At 41.6% G+C, this 18,320-nt stretch overlaps 1 protein-coding gene across 5 annotated transcripts in view; it reads right to left on the minus strand.

The window, feature by feature from the left end:
- INO80 (INO80 complex ATPase subunit) overlaps nt 1–18,320 on the minus strand; it is a 139,118-nt gene that overhangs the window by 78,420 nt on the left and 42,378 nt on the right. For all 5 annotated transcript variants that reach the window (XM_055278754.2, XM_055278756.2, XM_063639095.1 and 2 more), the window contains 7 exons: nt 17,649–17,716; nt 16,076–16,285; nt 14,689–14,769; nt 13,804–13,899; nt 3,466–3,525; nt 2,242–2,384; nt 237–321 (listed from right to left, as the gene is read on the minus strand). In XM_055278754.2, coding sequence (XP_055134729.1) covers nt 237–321; nt 2,242–2,384; nt 3,466–3,525; nt 13,804–13,899; nt 14,689–14,769; nt 16,076–16,285; nt 17,649–17,716 — 743 coding nt within the window. The remainder of the gene's footprint in view (nt 1–236; nt 322–2,241; nt 2,385–3,465; nt 3,526–13,803; nt 13,900–14,688; nt 14,770–16,075; nt 16,286–17,648; nt 17,717–18,320) is intronic.

The raw sequence follows: 18,320 nt of genomic DNA on the forward strand, positions 1-18,320 counted from the left end.
CAGTATTCCTTACATAAATACAAAAGAACACAGTAATTCATTTGCCTTATGCCAGAGAATAAGAAAACAGGAATGATGCCTATGCCTAAAAGACGACCTGGGGCAAGTCTTTTATGTGGGGACTATAATTTATACAAAGCAGTAGCACTGCAGGGGAATGGGTAAAGAATTCTATGCTCTGCTGGAATCCTTCTGTTTTATGAAGATATAAACCTGGGACCTGGACTAGTGCCTACCTCTGCCATGGTGTTCTGAATTGGGGTCCCGGTTAGCAAAAGACGATTCCGACACTGGAACTGTAAGAGGATCTTCCAACGAACACTGTTTGATAAAATAAGTTACAAATTCATGTTAGCAACAAATCGTTCTTTAATTATCCTACTGAGACCCCATATTGACAAAACTGCCTTCCAAAAAACTAACATTCAGAATCAAGTACTCCATTATGTATTCAACTGAAAAACATTATTCAACAAAGCTGAAAACAGGACACTTCCAAGGGAAATGACTCCTCTCTACTGAAAACATGGTATCTGGATTTAGAAAAAATAGCCTCAAATAGGCAGAGCTGTATCATTTCTGGCTTTATAAACTCTTCTATTATCTTTAGCCAGTTTTGCTGACATAAGTCATTTAATTAGAAAGTACATATCTGTAGTACAAAGTGTTAAAATTATTAATCTGTGCACTTCCAGTATGAGTTTGGAGGGAGCAGTTATGAGGGGTGTTGTGTGAGAAGAAAATGTAAAATGAGTCTTCGTTGCTCCTGGCCAAAGGCATATTCTCCTTCGAACAACTGCAGTATGCCAAGCGTGGTGGCTCATGTCTGTACTCCCAGCACTTTGGGAGGCTTCAGTCCAGGAGTTCAAGACCAACCTGTGCAGCATGGAGAAACCTCGTCTCTACTATAAATACAAAAAATTAACCCAGCATAGTGGCACACGCCTATAGTCCCAGCTCTGAGACTGAGATGGGAGGATCATTTGAGACAGGGAGGTCGAGGCTGCAGTGAGCCCCAACTGCACCACTGCAACACTCCATCCTGGGCAACAGGGCAAGGCCCTGTCTCAAAAAAAAAAAAAAAAAAAAAAAAAAAGATTGCTGTAGGAAGTTATACCTTTCTGAGGATAGAAACTTCCACAGAAGGGCTCACGCCTGTAATCCCAGCACTCTGGGAGGCAGAGGCAGGTGGATAACCTGAGGTCAGGAGTTCAAGACAAGCCTGGCCAACATGGCAAAACCCCATCTCTACTAAAAATACAAAAATTAGCCAGGCATGGTGGCGAGCACTTGTAATCCCAGCTACTCGGGGAGGCTGAGGCAGGAGAATTGCTTGAATCTGGGAGGTGGAGACTGCAGCGAGCTGAGACTGCGCTACTGCACTCCAGCCTGGGAAACGAGTGAAACTATGTCTCAAAAAAAAAAAGAAAGAAAAGAATAGAAGAAAGAAAGTTCTGCAGAAAATATCATCTAGCCAGTTAACATGGACCTCTAATAAAGTTCTAAGGACTCACCACGAGTTAATAAAAAATATATCAAACCTGAGGTTTAATATCACCAAATAACACTTTTTATTTACTTCGGGACCTCAAAGGTACTGGAATATTTTAAACACATAACTTGGAATAAAAGGATTCTTGGAGATCTGAAAACCATCCAGGGACTCAGATAATCAACATAAAACAAACAGAGCATCCAATCCACATAACCTAACATTCTACTTCCTACTTAGAATTCCTGTCTAAAATAATACCTTAAAGCAAGGGCAGAGACTACTTCCTCTATAGAAATTTTCCCTGAAGAGATGACCTGTAAAAATGTCACCTTCTTGAATAGGGAGATAAAAGTTGAGAAAAGTCTTGGTATTCTTGGCATTAACATTTGTGTTCCATGAAAAAATAAAAAAAAGGGAATTTTTGCCTTCTGATCAGGTACATGACTGATGCAGAGATCATGTCACGTCATATTTAAAACCTCTCATATATTGGACGGGTGGCTCATCCCTGTAATCCCAACACTTGGGGAGGCCGATGCGAGAGGATCGCTTGAAGCCAGGAGTTCGAGACTAGCCTGGGCAGCAAAGCGAGACCTTGTCTCTATTAAAAAAATAAAATAAAACTTCTCATATCTTCATTTCATTCATATATACAAGTCTGTGTGTGTGTGTGCGTGTGTGTGTGTGCGTGTACGTGCGTGTACTTAACCCAATGCATTGAGTTTGGTTTCTACTACTCATGTTACCTGGAACTACTCTTGAGCGCCTGAGCCTCATCCAGTACCATGTATTGCCACTTGACCCGCTGGAAATACTTTACATCCTGCACCACCAGCTGATAGCTGGTAATAACCACATGGAAGGGGGCATCCTGAGTGTAGAGGGTCTTCTGTAAATATAAAAGGGGAAGGGTGAAAAGAGAAACCTAATAATTCATAATAAGGAACTGATGTATGGACTGTTTTTCTAGGGCCAAAATGTTTAAGACAGCCCTGAAGGTGTGCTTCTCCCATATGGTAGGGAGATGTGCAGTGAAGTGAACCATACTGTGGGGTTTTCTTTGTTGTTTTGCTGTTGTTGAGAGGGTCTCACTCCGTTACCCAGACTAGAGTCCAGCAGTGTGAACATGGCTCACTGCAAACACAACCTCCTGGGCTTAAGTGATCCTCCTGCCTTAGTCTCCCAAACAGCTGGGACTACAGGCATATAACACCATGCCCTGCTAATTTTTTTTATTTTATTTTATGTAGAGATGGGGTCTCACTATGTTACTCAGGCTGGTCTCAAACTCCTGGACTCAAGTGATCCTCCTGCCTCAGCCTCCCAAAATGCTGGGATTATAGGCATGAGCCACCATGCCCAGCTACTATAACTGTTTTTAAAGCAGTCACGTTTACCACAAACTAGGCTGAAAACTAGTCTTCAGCTTATTAAAGAAAAAAGTTCTGGCCAGGTGTGGTGGCTCACACCTGTAATCCCAGTACTTTGGGAGGCCGAGGCAGGAGGATCGCTTAAGCCCAGGAGTTTGAGACCACCCTGGGCAACAGGCTGAAACCACATCTCTACAAAAAATACAAAAATTAGCCGGGCATGGGGTAGTGAGCCTATAGTCCCAAAAATTAGCTGGGTGTGCTGTCTCCTGCTTGTAGTTCGGGTGGCTGAGGTGGGAGGATTGCTTGAGCCAGGAGGTCAAGGCTACAGTGAACTGTGATCATGCCACTGAACTCCAGCCTAGGCAACAGAGCAAGACCTTGTCTCAAAAAAAAGATTCTTAATTAATCCTGGAAATCAAGTCCAGCTGATTGCCTACAACAGGAAAAGTACTGTATCAGAAAAATGGAAACTTGATCAGTGTCCAGAAATATATAATAGATAAGAAGATTTTTGTCTAAAAGAAATTATCCACATCAATTAGAGAAATAATGACTGCATGTACGGTATGTATGTATGCAGTTTAAGTAGAATGTTACCTGACTCCAGAACCTTCTGATGACTTTTCTATCATGAGGATTTCCCCAATATGGTAGCACCTAGAAAAAGGGCCAATATATACATTACTTTCTATTGATGATCTTAAAACTATTATAACAAATATATAATTCGGAACAATTTAAAAAGAAACTAATAAAATGAGCATAGGAATTCCTCTCCTGCCAAAGGTGGAATAAGTGGTTTAACCAACCCTGTTGTCCAAATAGAAACACACACACACAGTTCATTTGTCTGAAGGCATAAAACAGCTACTGAGACAGTGGGCAATTACAGAGGCTCAAATCAGAAAAGAACGGAAGCCCAGAGAGGTTAGCCTAGTAATGTGGTATACTTTATCACTGATGGTACCATGGCATTACAAAAGTTCTAGTTGAGAGGGTAAGAAACTGAGGACACTTTTTCTTAAGAGATGTAAAATAGGCTAGGTGTGGTGGCTCACGCCTGTAATCCCAGCACTTTGGGAGGTCGAGGCAGGCGGAACACCTGAGGTCAGGAGTTGGAGACCAGCCTGGCCAACACGGTGAAACATCTCTACTAAAAATACAAAAATTACCCGTGTGTGGTGGCACGCGCCTGTAATCCCAGCTACCAGGGAGGCAGAGGTTGCAGTGAGCAGAGATGGCGCCACTGCACTCCAGCCTGGGGGACAAGAGCAAGACTTTGTCTCAGAAAAAAAAAAAAAAAAAAGATGTAAGACATACAGAACAAAAATTGTAGTTCAAGGAAAAAGACTTGTAACTAGCCACATCCCTGGCTTTAAGTTGGAACTCAAAGGCTACAAGGTAGTAGTAACAGTAAATCATACATAGACTTGCCTGAATAGGTACCGACTCCCCGCCTCAAAACATCTGAATTCCAGAATAAAAAGGCTTTGAATAGGCTGGGCGCGGTGGCTCATGCTTGTAATCCCAGCACTTTGGGAGGCCGAGGCAGGCAGATCACGAGGTCAGGAGATCGAGACCATGGTGAAACCCCGTCTCTACTAAAAATACAAAAAATTAGCCAGGCGTGGTGGCGGGCGCCTGTAGTCCCAGCTACTCGGAGAGGCTGAGGCAGGAGAATGGCATGAACCCGGGAGGTGGAGCTTGCAGTGAGCCGAGATTGCGCCACTGCACTCCAGCCTGGGTGACAGAGCGAGACTCCGTCTCAAAAAAAATAAAAAATAAAAAAAAAAATAAAATAAAAAGGCTTTGAATAATTTGCATCCCTGCCAACCCCCAAATAGTTACTAGTGGCAAAAAAACACATAAATCCTCTCTAGGAAAAAACAGTAGTGAGAGCCCACACTTCTCTCTATAGTTTTTCCTATACAATGTCTGGCATAGCATTAAAAAATAACCAGACATATAGAAAGACCATATCACATGACTGAAAGCCTACATGAAAGAAAGATAACATACACAAAGGAGATTAAAATAATAAAAATATTAAAAACAGACTTTTGGCCGGGTGTAGTGGCTCATGCCTGTAATCTCAGCATTTTGGGAGACTGAGGCTGGCAGATCACCTGAGCGTGGGAGTTTCAGACCAGCCTGGGCAACATGGTGAAATCCTGTCTCTACAAAAAATACAAAAGTTAGCTAGGTGTGGTGACACGTGCCTGCAGTCCCAGGAACTCACGAGTCTAAGGCAGAATTGCTTGAGCCTGGGAGAGGTTGCAGTGAGCCAAGATTGTGCCACTGCAGTCCAGCCTGGGCAACAGAGCAAGACTTTGTCTCAAAAAAATAAATAAATAAAAGTTTAGGCTGGGCGCAGTGGCTCACACCTGTAATCCTAGCACTTTGGAAGGCCGAGGCAGGTGGATCACAAGCTCAGGAGATAGACACCATCCTGGCCAACATGGTGAAACACCGTCTCTACCAAAAATACAAAAAAAAAAAAAAATAGCCAGGAGTGGTGGCACAAACCCGCAGTCCCAACTACTCAGGAGGCTGAGGCAGGAAAATCGCTTGAACCCGGGAAGCGGAAGTTGCAGTGAGCCGAGATCGTGCCACTGCACTCCAGCCTGGGCGACAGAGTGAGACTGTGTCTCAAAAAAATAAATAAAATAATTTAAAAATAAAAATAAAAAATACTTTAAAAATGCTAATTTGTTAATGAAAAACAAGATAGAGGATTTCAGTGGTATGCTATAAATTATAAAAGAATCAAAGGGAATTTTTAGAACTGAAAAATATAGTAACTAAAATCAAGAAATTAATGGATGGATCTAATGACAGATTAGATGCAGCTAAAAAGAAAATTAGTGAACTAGATGGCAAGTCAGAAGAAAACATCCAGATTAAAGCACAAAGAAACAAAAGAATGCAAGATTCAGCACTTTTTCTGTGATGTTTCTAGATGTGGTTTTCTTTCTCCTTATCCCTGCACCTCACAGGGCTTCTTGAATCTGCAGACTGCTATCTTTTGTTGTTTTGAAAAATTTCAGCCAAATGGAAGCAGAAATATGCAGGAAGAAATGAAGATTAATAAAAATTGAATATATAATATTTAAAAAATCTAAACATAAAATATATAAGCAATAATAAAATGTCTCATGGGGTTTAAAATATAAAAAGTATACAAAACCTACAGCATATAAGTCTAGACAAAAGGGATGTAGTTCAAGTACACTGAAGTCTTTAAATTATCCAGAAAGTAGTAACTCTTAATTTATATTGTTTTTTTTTTAAGTCAAGAAGGCAAGTTTTTCCCCCAGATTATCTATTAGAGAATAAAATAGGCCAAGTATGGTGGCTTATGCCTGTAATCTCAGCATTTTGGGAGGCTGAGGCAGATGGGTCACCTGAGGCCAGGAGTTCAAGACCAGCCTGGCCAATATGGCAAAACCCTATCTCTACTAAAAATACAAAAATTAGCTGGGCGCAGAGGTTGCAGTGAGTGGAGATCACACCACTGCACTGAAGCGTGGGTGACAGAGCGAGACTCTGTCTCAAAAAAAAAAAAAAAAACAAAAAGAATAAAATAAATACATGACTAGTGCTATGGTTTGAACATCTCTCTGGAGGTTTATGTGTTGGAAACTTAATTTCCAATGCAACAGTACTGAGAGGTGGGACCTTTCAGGGGTGGGAAGGTCATGGGGGCTTTGCCCTCATGAATGAATTAATGCCATTATCACAGGAGTCCCCCTCACCCTGGGCTCTTCTGCTCCTCTGCCTTCCAATCTGGGGTGATGCAACAAGAAGGCCCTTGTGAGATGAGGATCCCTCACTTTTTGACTTCTCAGGCCCTCTGAAACTATAACAAATCTCTTTTCTTTATAAATTACTCAGTTTTCTGTGTTTTGTTATAGCAGCGCAAAACAATTAAGACAAATAATAAGCTAAGAGAGGGAGGGAGAGCAATAACATTTAATCAGTCCAAAAGGACATAAGAAAGGAGAGAACCGAAAAACTGGGACACATTTCTCAGGATCTCCTGAGCGCTGTGTCATGGGCCAAAAAATGTTTTTAAAATAGGGTGGGCACAGTGGCTCACACCTGTAATCCCAGCACTTTGGGAAGCTAAGGTGGGCAGATCACCTGAAGTCAGGAGTCCAAGACCAGCCTGGCCAACATGGTGAAACCCCGTCTCTACTAAAAATAACAAAATTAGTTGGGCGTGGTGGTAGGTGCCTGTTATTCTAGCTACTCAGGATGCTGAGGCAGGAGAATTGCTTGAACCTGGGAGGCAGAGGTTACGGTAAGCTGAGATCACACCACTGCACTCCAGCCTGGGTGACAGAGCCAGACTCCGTCTCAAAAAAAAAATTTAAATTTAAAAATAAGGAAAAGAGAAAAATTAAACAGGTGCCACAAGTAGAAAAACAATTAGTAAGGCAGACTTAAACTCAATATATCAGCATTTACATTAAAAGCACAAATATTCCCAATAAGAGGCAAGAAATACACCTTAAGGTTGGCCACAGTGGCTCACACCTATAATCTCGGCACTTTGGGAAGCTGAGGCAGGCAGATCACTTGAGGTCAGGAGTTAGAGACCAGCCTGGCTAACACGCTGAAACCCCGTCTCTACTAAAAATACAAAAATTAGCCGGGCGTGGTGGCATGCCCCTGTAATCCCAGCTACTAGGGAGGCTGAGACAGGAGAATTGCTTGAACCCTGGAGACGGAGGTTGCAGTGAGCTGAGATTGCGCCACTGCACTCTAGCCTGGCGACAGATAAAGACTCCGTCTCAAAAAGAGAATTGCACCATAAATGATGTAAAATGACTAAAAATAAAAGGAAGAAAAAGAGCCATGTAAAAATTAGCAAAGATGCTCTCACAACATGTATTCAGAAAAAAATTAACTAAAGAAAAACAATATACATCAGAAAATATAGACTTTTAGTCAAAAAGTCTTTAAAAGGAAAATTTCATAATAATAAAAGGTTCAGTTCACCAGGAAGATAAAATGATTATAAATTTGTATACATCTTACAGCCTCAAATATATAAAGTAAAAATGGACAAAAGAGAAATGGACAAATCCATAATCATGATATATTTTAATATACCACTCTCAGTCAGTGACAGAATAGGCAGACGAATCAGTAAAGACATGAAAGAGCTGAACAACTTAACAAACTTTGACCTAAATCAACATATATGCAACACTGCAATGAATAAGGGCAGAATACCTATAATTTTCCAATACACAGAGGACATATAAAAACTGACAATATGCTGAGACATAAAAACGAGGGTTCAACAAATTTCAAAACATTAAAGTCATAAAAAGTTTCTTTTACCAATGTGAATTTAAGGTATCAATTAATAACAAACAAGACATCTAGACAATCCTCCACTGTTTGAAAATTAAGAATTACACTTTTTATTTTTTTTTTTTTTTTTATTTTTTTTTTTGAGACGGAGTCTCGCTCTGTCACCCAGGCTGGAGTGCAGTGGCGCAATCTCGGCTCACTGCAAGCTCCGCCTCCTGGGTTCACGCCATTCTCCTGCCTCAGCCTCTCCGAGTAGCTGGGACTACAGGCGCCCGCCACCACGCCCGGCTAATTTTTTGTATTTTTAGTAGAGACGGGGTTTCACCATGGTCTCGATCTCCTGACCTCGTGATCCGCCCGCCTCGGCCTCCCAAAGTGCTGGGATTACAAGCGTGAGCACCCGGCTACACTTTTTATTTTTTAAAAGAGATGTCTCGCCCTGTTGCCTAGGCTGGAGTACAGTGGTGTGATCATAGCTCACTGTAGCCTTGAACCCCAGGGCTCAAGTGATCATCCCACCTAGAAATACACTTTTAAATAACCCATGGATCAAAAATGAACTTGCAATGTAAGTTAGAGATTATGAGGAAGTGAAAGATAATGTATATATGACACATCAAACCTTTGGATGGCTAAAGTCATGCTCAGAAAGCAATGAATATCCTTAAAAGTACATCTATTAGAAGCTGAAAATGAATACTCTAAGCTCCATCTCAAGACATCAGATAAAGAAAAAAGCTGGCTGGGCATGGTGGCTAACGTCTGTAATCCCAGCAGTTTGAGAGGCCAAGGTAGGAGGATCGCTTGAGCTCAGGAATTCAAGACCAGTCTGGCCAATGTGGGGAAACTCAGCCTCTACTAAAAATATAGAAATTCACCGGGCATGGTGGCAGGCTCCTGTAGTCCCAGTTACACGGGAGCTTGAGGCAGAAGAACTGCTTGAACCCGGAGGAGGCAGAGGTTGCAGTGAGGCAAGATCATGTCACTGCACTCCAGCGTGGGAAACAGAGGGAGACACTGTCTCAAAAAAAAAGGTAGAAAAAGAGTGCAGTGTGGGGCTGTGTTCCAATATGTACGACTTTCAACTTTGTATGTCACATTCTATGAAAGTTTATTTTTTTATCAATAATTTTAAAATGTAAAAACTATTCTTAGTTTACAGCCATTCAAAAACAGCTAGCAGGCTGGGCGTGGTGACTCACGCCTACAATCCTAGCACTTTGGGAGGCAGAGGCGGGCAGATCACCTGAGGTCAGGAGTTCAAGACCAGCCTGGCTAACATGGTGAAACTCCGTCTCTACCAAAAATACAAAAATTAGCTGGTGTGGTGGTACACCACTGTAGTCCCAGCTACTCAGGAGGCTGAGGCAGAATTGCTTGAACCTGGGAGGCAGAGGTTGCAGTGAGCCAAGATCGCGCCACTGCACTCCAGCCTGGGTGACAGAACAAGACTCTGTGACATAAAACAAAAAACGAAAAAAAAAAAAAAACAGGTGGCAGATTCCTTAATAAGTAAAATTACCATATGACCTAGCAATTCTACTCATAGGTACATATCCAAAAGAAGTGAAAACAGTAGAAGTGTTCAAAAACTTGCACAGGAATGTTCATAGCAGTACCATTCACAACAGCCAAAAGGTGGAAACAACCCAAATATTCATCAACAGATGAATGGATGAACAACATGTGATATATATACACAATGGAATATTACTCAGCCATATAAAGGAATAAAGCACTGATACATGCTATTATATGGACAAAGCTTGAAAACTTTATACTCAGTAAAAGAAGCCAGACAGAAACGGCATTCACAAAGTGTTCAGAATAAGCAAATCCAGCCACAGGAGTTGAGTTTGTGGTTGCCAGAGTTTGCTAAGCACAAGGTGAATACAACGTGATTGCTTAGTGGGTAAAGGCCTTCTGTTTGGGCTGATGAAAAAGTTATGAAACTAGACAGCAGTGATGGTTACACAAGATTGTGAATGTACCTAATGCTACTACATTGTACTTTTTTTTTTTGAGACAGAGTTGCACTCTTGTTGCCCAGGCTGGAGTGCAATGGCACAATTTCGGCTCACCACAACCTCTGCCTCCTGGGTTCAAGCAATTCTCCTGCCTCAGCCTCCTGAGTAGTAGCTGGGATTACGGGCATGTGCCACCATGCCCAGATAATTTGGTATTTTTAGTAGAGATGGGGTTTCTCCACATTGGTTAGGCTGGTTTAGAACTCCTGACCTCAGGTGACCCCCCTGCCTCAGCCTCCCGAAGTGCTGGGATTACAGGCGTGAGCCACCGCACCCGGCCCACTTTTTATAAGCTTGGTCTGCAGGCATGCACTACCATGTCCAACTAACTTTTAAATTTTTTGTAGAGACAAGGTCTATGTTAGCAAGGCTGTTCTTGAACTCCTGGACTCAAGTGATCTTCCCACCTTGGGCTTCCAAAGTACTGGGATTACAGGCATGACCCACCAGGCCCAGCCCATTTTTAAATAGTTAAAATGGTAAATACTATGTTCTATGTATTTTGTCACAATAAAAAATATATTGGGGCACTAGGAAAAAAAAAAATCAGGCCAACTGCAGTGACTCATGCCTATAATCCCAGCACTTTAAGAGGCCAAGGTGGGATGATCGTGTGAGGCCAGGAGTTAGAGACCAGCCTTGGAAACATAGCAAGACGTGTCTCCACAAAATTAAAAAAAAAAAATTAGCTGGGTGTGGCGCTGCATGCCTGTAGTCCTAGCTACTTGGGAGGCTGATGTGGGAGAATGGCTTGAGGTGGAGTTCAGGGCTGCGGTGAGCTATGATCACGTCTCGGCACTCCACCTTGGGAGACAGAAGGAGAAAATGTCTCTAAGAAAAAAAAAAAAAAGCAAAGAAAAAAACTCAAAGAGGTGGCAACACCCACACGGTATATAACCCTAAATTAGAATATCAAAAGAAAGGTCAACATGCAAATGATAGCTCTGTTTCAGGAATACTTATAAAGTCAAAGGAAAGGTATCAATGACATTAGTAATATCACATTGCCATCTATCAGCCAGTGGAAGAGCTACTGAAAACTTAAGTGGTTTGGTGAAAAAATTTTAAGACCTTTGATTTTTCTTTTTTCTTTTTGAGACAGATTCTTACTCTGTCGCCCAGGCTGGAGTGCAGTGGCACGATCTCTGCTCACTGCAAACTCTGCCTCCTGGGTTCAAGCGATTCTCCTGCCTCAGCCTCCCAAGTAGCCGGGATTACAGGCACCCGCCATAACGCCCGGCTACTTTTTGTATTTTTAGTACAGACGGGGTTTCACCATCTCGGCCAGGCTGGTCTTGAACTCCTGACCTTGTGATCCACCCGCCTCGGCCTCCCAAAGTGCTGAGATTACAGGCGTGAGCCACTGTGCCCGGCCAAGACCTTTTATTTTTCAATATCTGCATTGTTCAATATATACTGAACATTATATGAAAAAAAAGCAGAAAAAGATGGTGATCACCATTCCACAAGACAAACAATTCAAGAGAAAATACCCAACAAATTGCGTTAGAATGATCTCATCATCATCTCAGCAAGATGCAAATGAGTCAGTCAAGTTAAAAGCTATATATCCTAACACTCCTTATACAGTTTCCACATCTACAATTTAGCCACAAAATGGGACCACAGCCATAAACCTGCCTCAAAGTGGGAAATTCCAGACAATTTCCTATTCCATACAAAGCGTAAGCCAGAAAAATACCTGCCTCACATTTCTACCCTATCCCATGCTCCTCAAACTACATGAAACCCATCACTATTACAGAGACCCAAAATCACAGAGATCATGTCAACATATTTTGATATATAATCTCCAAAATACTATCCTAACTGTGCAACTTCATTATCATATTCCTTTAGGGATAGAACACATATTAAACTCATTTTCAATTCTTTTAAATTGCAAACAATAAATCCTATTCATTCCTTCTTAAATTCCTCCAACTTTTCATAACTAAGCAGCTGTTTAAATCTAATCAATGTCTTGCCCAATGGATGCCAAATACTTCCCTGCTGATCACCCCCTACCTCAACCTGAATTCTTTTCCTCTGAATTAATTAAGTCGATGTTCACATTATCTACCTTAGACATTATAAGTTGGACTAAGACTAGAGATCAGACTTTAGAATATTAAGAAAATGAACTGGCTGGGTTTAGTGGCTCATGCCTGTAATCCCAGGACTTTGGGAGGCTGAGGAGGAAGGTTGACTAGAGGCCAGGAGTTCAAGACCAGCCTGGGCAACAAAGTGCGACCTGCCTCTACTAAAAAAGCAAAACGGGCTGGATGCAGTGGCTCACGCCTGTAATCCCAGCACTTCAGGAGGCTGACACGGGTGGATCACCTGAGGTCAGGGGTTCGAGACCAGCCTGACCAACATGGTCAGTAGAGAAACCCCGTCTCTACTAAAAATACAAAATTAGCCGAGCATGGTGGCACATGCCTGTAATCCCAGCTACTCGGGAGGCTGAGGCAGAAGAATCGCTTCAACCCTGGAGGAAAGGTTGCGGTGAGCAGAGGTCGCACCATTACACTCTAGCCTGGGCAACAAGAGCGAAACTGATAAAAACAAAAACAAAAACGGCTGTGTGCGGTGGCTCATGCCTGTAATCCTTGCGTTTTCGGAGGCCGAGGCGTGTGGATCACCTGAGGTCAAGAGTTTGAGACCAGCCTGGGCAACATGGTGAAACTCTGTCTCTATTAAAAATACAAAACAATTAGCTGGGCATGGTGGCAGACACCTGTAATCCCAGTTACTCAGGAGGCTGAGGCAGGAGAATTGCTTGAACCTGGGAGATGGAGGTTGCAGTGAGCCAAGATTGCACCACTGCACTCTAGCCTTGGCAACAGAGCAAGACTCCATCTCAAAACAAAAACAAAAACAAGACGTATTAAAAAAAAGAAACAAATTACTTAAAATAGATTTGAATGAAAAGAGCAATGCCATAAATGATAGGATGTGTACTGACGGTATGATTTGTCAAAATCTATGTTAAAACAAACAAGGTAGATGTTTTCTATTATGGCAGTTTGACCAGGAATATCAATTCATCAGGCTAAATGCAATATGCACTCATTGTTCCCAGCAGTAAGTTTTATAGTGATTATATGCAAGTTATTTTGGAACAATGTATGAGACATTTTTGTTTTTGTGACGGAAGGAGTCTTGCTCTGTCGCCCTGGATGGAGTGCAACAGCACATTCTCAGCTCGCTGCAACCTCCCCTCACTGCGACCTCCCCTCGCCCCCTCACCCCCTCACCCCCTGCCACCCTGCCCCGTTCAATCGATTCTCCTGCCTCAGCCTCCTGAGTAGCTGGGACTACAGACGTATGGCACCGCGCCTGGATAATTTTTTTTTTAGTAGAGACGGGGTTTCACCATGTTAGCCAGGATGATCTCGACTTCCTGACCTTGTGATCCACCGACCTCAACCTCCCAAAGTGCTGAGATTACAAGTGTGAGCCCCCAAGTCCGGCCAAAATTTAAAACTATTATGAATAATTAAATTAGTAGGGCAAGAAAAGGAGAGTCAAAACGTTTATTTTAAAGAGCAATAGATGTTTTGGTTGGACTGATATTTACCTTAAATTTAGGAACAAATCTAGTAAACTCCTGGTGCCAATTGTTAAGTGTAGACGCAGGTGAAATTATTAAGAAAGGTCCCCAAATGTTCTCTCTCTGCAACAGAAAAACCCAGTCAGCCAACTACAGGAAAAGGGAAGGTATTTAATTCAAAATTATAATTAATGACAAGAACAATCTAAGAATAGGAAACAAATAACAAGAGAAACAGTGAGTAAATCCCAAATCTGCACATTCAATAGTAATATCCTATGTTAATAACATAAAGACACACCTTGAGAAAAAAATGGCAAGCAACTATTCCCTCTTCTGACCTCTTATAGGTCTTATCCACAAAGCATTTATGACACACTGACTTGTATGTACTGTTTTCTACTATACTAGTTATCATGACAATCTTGTAGTTATTTAATAGGTATAGAGCTTTTGCTTTTTTCAGTTTTACACATTTTTTAAATTTAATTCTTATAAAATTCCTATAAAGTAGATAATGTCTCCATAGAAGAGGAAAAGGAAACTAAGCCTCAGAGAGTTAAGTTGAAAAAGAGGCTAAATTGCCCAAGTTTACACTGGTAATAAGAGTAGAGCTGAAATGTTAGGCAAGGTGTTCTGATCTAACTATATTGCCCTTGCCACTACACTGGTGGTAATCAATGCAGAGTGGAAAGGAGTGTCTCAAAATCACATGCTCAAAAATTGTCCTAGCCCTCTTAAAAACCAAAAAGTTATAAAATACTGTCCCCTTATAAAGCTCTGAGGCAAGAATCCAGTCCCACCATCTTCGAATGCTACACAGCTTAGCAAAGTGCTTTTAAGTGGCTGATTTTCAACGGAAATTACCCTAAATTCTAGAGAAATGAAGATAGAAAGATAGCATCTACCCACCTCAGCCAGATGGGCCAGAAGGGCAATGCTCTGTACTGTTTTACCAAGGCCCATTTCATCAGCAAGAATGCCATTAATACCCTGGGAAAAAAAAATACGTGGTCAACACCTCATGCATTTCATCAAATTAAGTTCAACCTAATACCAAAAAGAACAACCAAGATAACTGACTTGTTTAAAGAGAAGTGACTAGAGATACTCAGCCTCAGCACTTTTACCCACTGCTATAGTAATTGCTTTTGCCAGTGCTACAGCTACAACTATGAACCATGATACATGAGACAGGGCAAGGCCAGTTTGTTAGCTAATACAACCCAGACACAAAAACAATTAGATTTACCAAGTCCATATAAGACAACCACAAGAAATACACAAATATTCTGCAGTAGGATCTCCAGGTTAGAAAAAAGAAAGACATTAGCTGGGCGCAGTGGCTCATGCCTGTCCCGGCACTTTGGGAGGCCGACGCAGGCATATCGCACGAGCCCAGGAGTTTGAGACCAGTCTGGGCAACATGGAGACACCCTGTTTCTACAAAAAATACAAAAATTAGCCAGGCATGGTGGCATGTGTCCGTAGTTCCAGCTATTCTTGGGGCTGAGGCAGGAGGATCACTTGAGCCCAGGAGTTTAAGGCTACAGTGAGCCATAAACGCACCACTGCACTTCAGCCTGGGTGACAGAGTAAGATCCTATCTCAAAAAAGAGAAACAGAGACATCCTTCTGCCTCTCGTCAAAGGATATAGCTTTGTATTTTTTAATAAATCTACATTAATTTTTTTATTATACTTCAAGTTCTAGGGTACATGTGCACAACATGCAGGTTACATATGCATACATGTGCCACATTGGTGTGCTGCACCCATTAACTCGTCATTTACATTAGGTATTTCTCCCAATGCTATCCCTCCCCAGGATATAGCTTTTTAAAAGGGTGAAATCTAAAACATGATCTTGTACTCTTTTTTTTTTTGTTTTTTTTTGTTTTTTTTTGTTTTTTTTTTTTTGAGATGGGAGTTTTGCTCTTGTTGCCCAGGCTAGAGTGCAATGGTGCCATCTTGGCTCACCGCAATCTCCACCTCCCGGGTTCAAATGATTCTCCTGCCTCAGCCTCTCAAGTAGCTGGGATCACAGGCATGTGCCACCACACCAGGCTAATTTTGTTTTTTGTTTTTTTTTAGTAGAGAAGGGGTTTCACCATGTTGGTCAGGCTGGTCTCAAACTCCCAACCTCAGGTGATCAGCCCGCCTTGGCCTCCCAAAGTGCTGGAATTACAGGCATGAGCCACCACGCCCAGCCAGATCTTGTACTCATTTCACAATCACACTGAACAAATGACTTTAGGAAAAGAGATAATAGAAGAGAATGACATGGTTCTAAAATTCACCTGTTCATAGAGATTGGCCAACCAATTCATGCCCTTCAGTTGATAACCTTTCAATTTGCCATTAAAAATTGTGGGCTGTGGAATATCCTCACCAGCCCGGATAGATGGGTTAGCCAGGCTATAACTCTCCCCAAACCCAGTGCCAGACTTGTTTGCTGCCCGTAGGGCAGCTGCTCGACTTTCTTTTGCATCTTCATCAAATGACCTTGTCTGGAAAGTAAAAAAAACAAAATTAGAAAAAAAAAGAGGAAAAATATTACATCAAATACAACTCAAGATAACAATATATCTACCCTGTGCTAAGAAAAATAATTGGAACAAAATTTCTCATAATCTGATAATATAATGTAGTATCATATGACATCATTTCTATAAAACATATTACTAATATTATTTAATGTAACAATTATATTATAAATTGGGGAAGGTCACATTCGTCTATCCTTGACTTACGCTCTGTCAATGTCAATGTCAATAGGGGCTCCTATGCAATATATTAAAAACAGCAAATTTTTTACTTAATTCAACCTGATTGTAGTTTCTTTCTGATTTTGTTAAACATCACTATATCATACATAACAAAGAGCTTGGGCCGGGCGCAGTGGCTCATGCCTGTAATCCCAGCACTTTGGGAGGCCAAGGCGGAAGGATCATGAGGTCAGGAGATCGAGACCATCCTGGCCAACATGGTGAAACCCCGGCTCTACTAAAATAAAAAAAATTAGCTGGGTATGGTGGTGCACACCTGTAGTCCCAGCTACTCAGGAGGGTGACAAAGCAAGACTCCTGTCTCAAAAAAAAAAAAGAAGAATAAATAAATAACAAAGAGCAAGTTATTACTTAAGTGAAAGAAGGCATTAAATAACGTAGCAGTTTTTTGAAACCATGATGTGGCTCTCTCAACAAGCCAAGAGCGTGGTCTTTTTCTTTTTTTTTTTTTTTTTGAGATGGAGTCTCGCTCTGTCGCACAGGCTGGAGTGCAGTGGCGCAATCTCGGCTCACTGCAACCTCCACCTCCCGGGTTCAGGCCATTCTCCTGCCTCAGCCTCCCGAGTAGCTGGGACTACAGGCACCCGCCACCACGCCTGGCTAATTTTTTCTATTTTAGTAGAGATGGGGTTTCACATCATTAGCCAGGATGGTCTCGATCTCCTGACCTCGTGATCCGCCCGCCTCAGCCTCCCAAAGTGCTGGGATTACAGGAGTAAGCCACCGCGCCAGGTGAGTATGGTCTTTTTCATTAAACATCTATGACGCATTTCATACTATATTGCCCACGATTACTCAAGAGAAAGAAAAAAAAATACAACCTGTTCTAACTTGAAATTAACACATTGCTGAAGCTAGAAAACTGAATATTCATTTTTCTGCCTTTCTTCTAGTATCCCTACTATTCTAAAGTGAAAGAGACCCAGCTCCACACCCTACACACAGTTACTCACACACATATACACAAGCTAGTCTATGCTTTTAATTGCAAATGTGATTAAGACTAAAGGAAGACCACCTAAGTAAAGGCTTGTGGGGTATTTCCAGGGCCAATTACAGTAAATCTTTCTATCTGAAGACTCACCCGAGCTTGGTGAATATGGTAAGCATTTTCAGCATTCTTCAGGGCCTGGGCTTTAAAATGGTTACTATCTGAAAAGGAAAATTTATGGATTATCACACTTTATCAACTGATCTTGTTCTAAGATACAATTAACACCAATATATGTGGATCCCTGATTCCCTCATTCTACTTATCCCTGGGTTCACAGAGGGTGGGGGAAGAGAAAGGCTAAATTCTCAGAGGAAAGAAGCTGGAAATGCAATGGAGGTGGAAGGCTGCCACGGTCTCCAGTAGCCAAAGCAAGCTCACAAAAAACATCACGGCACTCCCTCTCAGTATTGGGGTTTCTTCTACCAAATAATACCAAGCTACAACAATCAAGACAATCAGGATTCAAAATTTTAATATATTTATGATAGGTGAAACTATTTTAACAGGAGAAATACAGACATATGTAAACTCCAAGATACTATAAAGCAGTTACAATCTCTACTATTTCTAGCTCAACACAATCTTAATCAGCATTCTCCGTGAAATTCCTCTCAAACTTCATCCCAATTCCTCCCTCTCCTTGTGATCACATAAAGACAACTGAACAGTTGCTTTCTCGTGCTTAGATAAACAAGAATCTTATTATGTGAGAGATGTTTTCCTCTGCTGAAACACAGTTCAGTTCTACTGAACTCTGATTAC

Source organism: Symphalangus syndactylus, chromosome 5 (assembly GCF_028878055.3).
Source record: "Symphalangus syndactylus isolate Jambi chromosome 5, NHGRI_mSymSyn1-v2.1_pri, whole genome shotgun sequence".
Lineage (NCBI taxonomy): Eukaryota > Metazoa > Chordata > Mammalia > Primates > Hylobatidae > Symphalangus > Symphalangus syndactylus.